The sequence below is a fragment of the Oncorhynchus masou genome, chromosome 1, assembly GCF_036934945.1.
Source record: "Oncorhynchus masou masou isolate Uvic2021 chromosome 1, UVic_Omas_1.1, whole genome shotgun sequence".
Taxonomy (NCBI): Eukaryota; Metazoa; Chordata; class Actinopteri; order Salmoniformes; family Salmonidae; genus Oncorhynchus; species Oncorhynchus masou.
In genome coordinates, this window is record NC_088212.1 from 45,281,012 (window position 1) to 45,290,831 (window position 9,820).

General features: G+C 43.6%; 1 protein-coding gene across 1 annotated transcript; it reads left to right on the forward strand.

The window, feature by feature from the left end:
* The first annotated feature begins 460 nt into the window (after window positions 1-460).
* Window positions 461-2,917, forward strand: LOC135554326 (fatty acid binding protein 1-B.1-like). The gene is made up of 4 exons (XM_064986607.1): window positions 461-527; window positions 1,546-1,718; window positions 2,061-2,153; window positions 2,867-2,917. Exons 1-4 carry the CDS (start codon window positions 461-463, stop codon window positions 2,915-2,917), a joined length of 384 nt encoding a protein of 127 aa, XP_064842679.1.
* Window positions 2,918-9,820: the final 6,903 nt, after the last annotated feature.

The window sequence follows — 9,820 nt, forward strand, 5'->3', positions numbered from 1 at the left end:
CAGGGAGACAAAATACACCTCTCAACTCAAAGTGCAATGTCGCCTAGTTTAATTTCAACACAGGTGTATAGCGAGATAAAGTCAAGTTGAATTTGAAATGTGTTGATTGATCCATACACTTGTATTACAATGATGATACTGCTTATCATTTTTCTAAGGAGTCGAGGAGGCTTTGTTTATCAAATCAGATCAATGATCACTCACACGGCCAAAGTAGAAGAAGAGAGGATGAGAAGTGGAATACAATAAAGTTGACCATTGCGATGTAGATTAGTTGCCCTTGGCTGGGAAGCTGATCCTAGATCTGTGCCTACAGGCAAGTAGCAGGGAAGATATGAGGGGAGGGGTTCTCAATTGTAGACACCTTTAGTTAGTTAATGAGTGCAGGGCTGGATAGATGGGGGTATAAAGACAAGCAGGGAGCTGTGGCTGACTCTACTGTCACTGTCTTATAGTCACCATGTCTTTCTCAGGGAAATATCAGATGGAGTCACATGACAACTTTGAGTCTTTCATGAAGGCTGTTGGTAAGTCTTGCAGTTGGGTTTGTACATTTGATTAGACTTGGGGTGTTAATTTCAGAAGTCGTAGTCCTTTCAGTAATGAAGATCAATGGTGACAGCGAATGCAATGGGTACTTGAAATGGTGTTAGATTTAACAAATTATATTTTTTTGAATAACTTTCACTGAATGTTTAATTTAAGACTTAACACCGCTAGTTTGGTTTGGGCTAACTATTTTGAACTTCCAGCACCAATGGGCTTGTTAAATGATTTGCCTAGGGATTAATTTATTTTGTCATTGAGATTCAAACCTATGCTCTTCTGTCCTCTATCTGTGGAATTAATCCACTGTGCCACTGAGTTGTCATGCATTAGTTTTGTAACTCATTGAAAGTGGATCAATTTAGTCTATTCAGACCATTTCAACAAGAACAAGCACTCATTAAGATCAGGTGTGGCCGACTACTTTGTTCAACACACTTAAGAGAAGATGGCGTTTGTTGAAGCTGAGAACGGAATGTGTTTTGATGTTTTTGTATGGCAGGTTCTTAGTGTTCTGAGAACATGACTTTAACTGTAACTATGAGAACCTACAGAACATTATGCTGAAGTACTGACATTCCCACAGGAGAATATTTAAAGTCAGCTGAACAACTTGAGAACATTCCCAATGTAAAATGACTAATGTTCCTCGAACTTTACCTTAAATTAAATGTTTGGACTTTCAGGAAATATTCCGATCAAATGAAATGCCAAGAAAATAACATTGTCAAATTCCTTAATGAGAATGTTCCAAAGCCAAGCCCCTGTCCTGCACCATTGCCAGAATGTGGTCTGCAAAATAACCAAGCCCTAAAACGTATGGTCCTCAGAATGTTATGTGCAAGCTGGGAATGCATTCAGATCATTGTGTTGCCATATTATAGTGCATCAGAGCCTTACTTCAGTAGTAATAATTCAGTGTTCGTGACCCACTTCATTAACTTTTTGTAGTACTTTAAAAGCACAGTATATGACTCTCTCACTGCCGCAAACATGTAGGTATCCCTGATGAGCTTATCCAAGCGGGCAAAGACATCAAGAGCATCTCTGAGATTGAGGAGACTGGAGACCACTTCAAGGTGACTGTCACCACGGGGACAAAGATCCTCACCAACTCCTTCACCATTGGCCAGGAGACGGAGCTCGAGTCGCCGACCGGGGAGAAGGTCAATGTGGGTGGCGCATGTCACAACCCAACCATGAGTTTCATACATGTAGCCTGGGTTTATCCATCTCCCTACATATACAGCCAGTATCTAACTAAACTATAAGTTCAGCTGATGTGGGGTCACTATGGTTAGTTCATGTCCCAGTGATGTTGTGGGAGGACTGACTTTCGTTGGCAGAATCTCCTCTGCTCTCCAGGGACTGGGCGCACAGTTACGTCTCAAAACCAACTCACACACCTGATGCACACTTTTCTTCATATATGGCCATCCAACTTGGGCCTGTTAAATTGGTCCTAGTTGGTGACCACTGCTTTCAGATCTAACCGTTGACCTCTCCTGTTTCAGTCTGTGGTGATGAGGGAAGGTAACAAGCTGACGGCCATCCTGAATGGGATCGAATATGTCACAGAACTTACAGACGCAAACACCCTCGTCAACGTGAGTCTGGGGCATATGGCTGGGGGTTTCACGAAACGACACAATTTCAGGGTTAATTTATACCATTAACAAAATGGTTAGTCTATGACAGTGCCGTGAACGCAATTCAACAGTTTGCTGCCGCCAATGTTCTAATTACATGCTGACACCACCACTTGCGTCGCAAAATAAATGTACGTGTTATTCAATCATTGCACCCACACTGCTCGCGCGCCTCAGCAAGCATCTGCGTGGCCAGGTGCTAAAATAGAAATTGGTTCTATTTGATGTGCTGCAAGTCTGGCCTCTCCAATCTCCTCGTTGGTTCTTAGGAGCATATACCCATGTGGGTGATTGAAAGATTCACTTTAAGGTCCACACTGGTCAGTTGTAACGTTGGTTGTCAACCGCCATATAAAGGAGGCGAGATGAGAAACATTCGGTTTTCTGTGGCTTAATTGTCAGAGTAGAGGACCTTGTGCATTTCAGGTAAAATAACAACCCAAGGTTTATATACTAGGACAAATTAGCTAGCTAAATTGCCATAAATATGAAATGCTTTTTGCCCCAAATATAACTTTATAACTGTTTTGATATTTCAACCTGCATGTCCTGATCGCTTCTAGTGTGGGTGAACAAAATCAATGTGAGAACGAGCGCGTCCGGTTTGGTAAGCATAGTGTACTGGCATGGATTTATTGAGTGTAATGATTACATATGCTCTCTCTTTTCAGACCATGACTCTGTCTGGCATGTCATACAAGAGGACCAGCAAACGAATGTGAAGATCTACTGCACTCTTTGGATTAATAAAATGTGAAAGGCATTGAATGTTCTGGTCTCAGCACTTCATATCAATGGGTAGAACTTCAGGGGAAAATTGAAGTTTGTAATAATGAGGCAAGGTTTGAGTTGGATGAATGTGGGATTCAATAGAATAGCGTAGTTCCGTGAACATTACACTCGGGCCAAAATGGATTTTCTACATTTTAATGTGACTGCTTTATAGCAAATGTCAACCCAGCAGTGTAGAAATGAAGGCTTTGGTAGTTCCATCTAGTCTGTTGCAATATGGGTCAGAATCCTACCACATTGGGTGCATCAGTTTAAAAGCAGATTCCTCAATTTCCAGTTATTTTTGAAAATCAAGTTTCAGGCAATGTTTTTGGACATTGCTTTCACTAGTTCCACCCCAGTGTAGCTGCAAGGGGCTAAAGGTGCACCATTTGAGGGTGACTGGTTTCCCAGCTACAGTGTGGTTGGAAAAGCTAAGGACCCTGGGACTAAACACCTCCCTCTGCAACTGGATCCTGCACTTCCTGGCGGGCCACCCCCAGGTGGTAAGGGTAGGCAACAACACGTCTGCCACACTGATCCTCAACACTTGTGCCCCTCCTGTACTCCCTGTTCACCCACGACTCCAAAACCAAGTTTGAGGTGCACCACAACACCAGTGGTAGGCCTGGTCACTGACAATGAGACCTGGCAGTGTGATGCCAGGACAACCTCTCCCTCAATGTGAGCACAACAAAGGAGCTGATCGTTGACTATAAGAAAAGGCTTGCTAAACAAGCCCCCAATAACATCATCAGAGCGAGTTTCAAGTTCCTTGGTGTCACATTACCAACGAACTATCATGGTCCCAACACACCAAGACAGTTGCTAAGAGGGCACAACACCTTTTCCCCCACACCCTCTATTGTACACTGCTACTCACTTTATCTATGCATAGTCCCTTCACATATGTACAAATTACCTCCAATAACCTCTATCCCCACATATTGACTCGGTACCGATAGCCTCGTTATTGCTACTTTTTTTTTACTTGATTTGGTAAATATTTTATCTTCTTGAACTGCTTTGTTAAGGGCTTGTAAGTAAGGTGTACACTTGTATTTGGCGCATGTGACAAAGTTTGATTTGACGTGTCATGGACGAAGGAATTGAAGGGTTGATTTGTCTGACATATTTGTATAATGTGAGGTCACTACTGCCGGCTGTTAGTTTCTTGACATGTGCCGCCATAGGTTCATTCATGCTTATTGGTTAGTTCTTCAGGGCCTCCTCCTGTGTGGTGTGTGTGTGTAGAAAATTATACTCATTCTACTTAAACATCCGTTACTCAAACTGTCTTCATAAGCTAGGCGGATCATGTCATAAAGATGCATTTTAATCTTGCAGATCATCCTGTGTGAGTTTCATGTGTTGGTGTGGGTTCTCTGCAGGATGGCATAGGCCTTACACATGCAGTGTCCCACCTATTTTCCCTACCTGCCAGTGGGGCACCCCTGCATTCATTGTTACCATCCCCAGAGCAGCGTTAGGATGGTATCGTTTACTGTCAAAGTAATATTGAGCCATTTATACTGCACAAATATAAACGCAATATGTCAAGTCTTTTCATGTGCTGAAATAAAAGATCCCAGAAATGTTCTCAAAGTGCACACATTTGTATACATTCTTGTTAGTGAGCATTTCTCATTGTAATAAGATAAACCATCCACCTGACAGGTGTGGCATATCAGGACAAAAGGCCACTAAAATGTACAGTTTGTCACAATGCCTCTCAAGTTGAGAGAGTGTAAAATTGGCATGCTGACTGCAGGACTGTCCACCAGCGCTGTTATCGGATAATGAAATGCTCATTTCTCTACCATAAGCCACCTCCAACGTCATTTTAGAGAATTTGGCAGTACATCCAAGCGGCCTCACACCCGCAGACCATGTGTTACCACACCAGCCTAGGACTTTGACAGCTGATTAAACAGGAGTATTTATGTCTGTAATAAAATCGGCTATCTCGTCTATAATGACTAAAGAGTAGACTCACTCCCCACATCAGGGCTTTTTAAGTTTTATGCTGGGGGTCTCTGGGAATGCAAACGTGGTATGTAAGGCACATGTGGTTGGAAAAGTGAAGGTGCAATTCAGGGAGGGAGTTGACTTGTGTGTCCTGCTCCATCCTTTATTTGATATCTCAGAGGGCTGCAGTGTGGACCAATCTTGGAAGGCCGAGGTGGAAGGTGACAATCAAATCAGCCAATCAGAGGGAAGCAACTCTGGTGACATTTTCCTAAGGCTCCTGGACTTAGCTGACCACAACCTTCCTATCGAGTTGACCAATGAGCTGCAAGTGATGCTAGGGTTCCATGGGGGTCACTTGAGAGATTCGTTGATAGGATTTGTAGTTCAAAGTGACCTATTTGTAGTTCCTTGTACAGCCCACCTATTTCACTGCCGATTTTGCAGGTTTTCCTACTTACAAAACATGTAGAGGTCTGTAATTTTTATAGGTTCACTTCAACTGTGAGAGATGGCATCTAAAACAAAAATCCAGAAAATCACATTCTATGATTTATAAGTAATTAATTTGCATTTTATTGCATGACATAAGTATTTGATCACCTACCAAGTAAGAATTCCGGCTCTCAAAGACCTGTTAGTTTTTTTTAAGAAGCCCTTCTGTTCTCCACTCATTACCTGTATTAACTGCACCTGTTTGAACTTGTTACCTGTATAAAAGACAACTGTCCACACACTCAATCAAACAGACTCCAACCTCTCCACAATGGCCAAGGACATCAGGGTTAAATTGTAGACCTGCACAAGGCTGAGATGGGCTACAGGACAATAGGCAAGCAGCTTGGTGAGAAGGCATTAACTGTTGGCACCGATTATTAGAAAATGGAAGAAGTTCAAGATGACGGTCAATCACCCTCGGTCTGGGGCTCCATGCAAGATCTCACCTCGTGGGGCATCAATGATCATGAGGATGGTGAGGGATCAGCCCAGAGCTACACGGCAAGACCTGGTCAATTACCTGAAGAGCGCTGGGACCACAGTCTCAAAGAAAACCATTAGTAACACACTACGCCGTCATGGATTAAAATCTTGCAGCGCACGCAAGGTCCCCCTGCTCAAGCCAGCGCATGTCCAGGCCTGTCTGAAGTTTCCCAATGACCATCTGGATGATCCAGAGGAGGAATGGGAGAAGGTCATGTGGTCTGATGAGACGAAAATAGAGCTTTTTGGTCTAAACTCCACTCGCCGTGTTTGGAGGAAGAAGAAGGATGAGTACAACCCCAAGATCACCATCCCAACCGTGAAGCATGGAGGTGGAAACATCATTCTTTGGGGATTATTTTCTGCAAAGGGGACAGGATGACTGCACCGTATTGAGGGGAGGATGGATGGAGCCATGTATCGCGAGATCTTGGCCAACAACCACCTTCCCTCAGTAAGAACATTGAAGATGGGTCGTGGATGGGTCTTCCAGCATGACAACCCGAAACACACAGCCAGGGCAACTAAGGAGTGGCTCTGTAAGAAGCATCTCAAGGTCCTGGAGTGGCCTAGCCAGTCTCCAGACCTGAACCCAATAGAAAATCTTTGGAGGGAGCTGAAAGTCTGTATTGCCCAGCGACAGCCCCGAAACCTGAATGATCTGTAGAAGGTCTGTATGGAGGAGTGGGCCAAAATCCCTGCAACAGTGTGTATAAACCTGGTCAAGAACTACAGGAAATGTATAATCTCTGTAATTGCAAACAAAGGTTTCTGTACCAAAAATTTAGTTCTGCTTTTCTGATGTATCAAATACGTATGTCATGCAATAAAATGCAAATTAATTACTTAAAAATCATACAATGTGATTTTCTGGATTTTTGTTTTAGATTCCGTCTCTCACAGTTGAAGTGTACCTATGAAAAAAAATCCAGACCTCTAAATGCTTTGTAAGTAGGAAACACTGCCGATTTTGCAGGTTATCAAATACTTGTTCTCCCCACTGTGTGAAAAATATTGGAGCTAAATTCTTAGCTAGATGGGACCCTGAGCACTCGATTCGAAAACAGCAGGTCCGGGACAAGGTGGCATGTCCGTTAAACAGGTCAGGGTTCCATAGCCGCAGGCAGAACCATTGAAACTGGAGCAGCAGTACGACCAGGTGGACTGGGGACAGTCAGGAGTCATCAGGCCAGGTAGTCCTAAGACATGATCCTAGGGCTCAGGTCCTCCGGGAGGGGAGGGAGAGAGTATTAGAGGGAGCATACTTAAATCCACACAGGACACCAGATAAGACAGGAGAATTACACTAGATATAACAAACTGACCTGAGTGGTTTAGGGAGAGGTGGTGGGGGGGACAAGGTAGGGGGCGGGGGGGGGGGACAAGGCTGAGTATAGTCCACAAAGATCTCTGCCACTGCACGGGCCAGAAGGGGCGCAAAACCAAACTGGAAGATCGTGTTAGTGACTCAACACACTCAAGTGACACACCCCTCCAAGGAAATGCATGAAGAGCACTAGTAAGCCAGGGTCTCAACCCCCGTAATAGTTTCAGAGGCAGAGAATCCCAGTGGAGAGAGGGGAGCCGGCCAGGCAGAGAGAGCAAGGGCGGTTTGGCGCTCCAGTGCCTTGCCGTTCACCTTCACACTCCTGGGCCAGACTAGACTCAATCATATGACCCACTGAAGAGATGAGTCTTCAGTGAAGACTTAAAGGTTGAGACCTAGTTTGCATCTCTCACATGGGTAGGCAGACCATTCCATAAAAATTGAGCTCTATAGGAGAAAGCCCCGCCTCCAGCTGTTTGCTTAAAATTCTAGGGACAATTAAGAGGCCTGCGTCTTGTGACCGTAGCGTACATGTAGGTACAATAGTGGTCCTAAAACGGAACCTTGAGGCACACCAAAACATAAAATTGATTTGTCAGAGGACAAACCTTCCACAGAGATGAACTGATATCTTTCCGACAGATAAGATCGAAACCAGGCAAGAACTTGTCCGTGTCGACCAATTAGGGTTTCCTATCTCTCTAAAAAAATGGTGGTGATCGGTGGTGTCAAAATCAGCACTAAGGTCTGGGAGCACGAGGACCGATGCAGAGCCTTGGACTGACACCATTAAAAAGGTAATTTACCACCTTCATGAGTGCAGTCTCAGTGCTATGATGGGGTCTTAAACCAGACTGAAGCATTTCATATACGTTATTTGTCTTCAGGAAGGCAGAGAGTTGCTGGGCATTATTATTATTATTATTATTATTATTGTTATTATTTTCGAGGAATAGGATATTCGATATCAGCCGGGGTAATGTTTTACTTTTTCAAGAGAGGCTTTATTACTGCCACTTTTAGAGAGTTTGGTACATATCCGGAGGATAGAGAGCCATCCATTATGCTCAACATAGGAGGGGCAAGCACAGGAAATAGCTCTTTAAACTACTGAGTTGGAATAGGGGCCAGTACGCAGCTTGAAGGTTTAGAGGACATGACTATCTTCATGTGTCAAGAGATACAGGATTAGAAAACTCAGGAATTCATCACTGATGAAGTGAAATACATCCTCTCTTGGGGTATGCTGCTTTTTAGTTACCTTTGTGACAGTATCAAAAATACATTGAGGATTGTTCTTATTCTCCTCAATTAGGTTGGAAAAATAGGATGATCGAGCAGCAGTGAGGGCTCTTCGATATTGCACAGTACTGTCTTTTCCAAGACTTCCAGTTTGGTGGAGAGCCACTTCCGTTCCAATTTTCTGGAGGCTTGCTTCAGGGCTCTGATATTTTTTGTATACCAGGGAGCTAATTTCTTGTGACAAATTTTCTTTAGATTTTTTGAGGTGCGACTGCATCTAGGGTATTACGCTAGGTTACATTTAGATCCTCAGTTAGGTGGTTAACCGATTTTTGTACTCCGACGTCCTTGGGTAGGTGGAGGGAGTCTGGAAGGGCATCTAGGAATTGTTGGGTTGTCCGAGAATTTATAGCATGGCTTCTGATGATCCTCGGTAGGGGTCTGAACAGATTATTTGTTGCAATTGCAAATGTAATTATATGGTGGTTCGATAGTCCAGGATTTTGAGGAAAAACATTTCGACCCACAATATTTATTCCACGGGACAAAACTAGAACCAGGGTATGACTGTGGCAATGAGTAGGCCCGGAGACATGTTGGACAAAAACCCACTAAAAAGTGATAGGCTGCATAGATTTTGTGAATAAAAGATGAAAATGTAGTTGTTTTTTGTTGTCAATAAAAATTTGCTGTCGTAAATATTAGAAACACCTCTGCCTATGTGGGATATGCGGGGGATATGGGGGATATGGTCACTAGTATAACCAGGAGAGGCCTCATTTAACACAGTAAATCCATCAGGCTTGAACCATGTTTCAGTCAGGCCAGTTACATCAACATTATGATCAGTGTTTAGTTCATTGACTATGACTGCCTTGCAAGTGAGGGATCTAACATTCAGTAGCCCTATTTTGCGATGTGAGATATCACAATCTCTTTCAATAATGGAGGAATTATTTACTCGTGAGATTGCTAAGGCGAACACCGCCATGTTTAGTTTTGCCCAACCTAGATCGAGGCACAGACATGATGTCAATGGGGATAGCTGAGCTGACAACACTGACAGTGCTAGTGATACACTTCCGGCGCCGACAGAGATGGCCGCCTCGCTTCGGGATCCTAGGAAACTATGCAGTTTTTTGTTATTTCTTACATTAGTACCCCAGGTCATCTTAGGTTTCATTACATACAGTCGAGAAGAACTACTGTATATAAGATCAGCGTCAACTCACCATCAGTACGACAAAGAATATGTTTTTCGCGATGCGGATCCTGTGTTCTGCCTTACTAACAGGACAACGGAATGGATCGCATGCAGCGACCCAAAAAAACAACT

Bases quoted from the DNA above. Each gene is read 5' to 3' on its own strand.
- LOC135554326 (XM_064986607.1), top strand. From the start codon at position 461: ATGTCTTTCTCAGGGAAATATCAGATGGAGTCACATGACAACTTTGAG. The intron at 528-1,545 runs GTAAGTCTTGCA...GCAAACATGTAG, and splicing joins GTCTTTCATGAAGGCTGTTG to GTATCCCTGATGAGCTTATC. The intron at 1,719-2,060 runs GTGGGTGGCGCA...CTCCTGTTTCAG, and splicing joins CGACCGGGGAGAAGGTCAAT to TCTGTGGTGATGAGGGAAGG.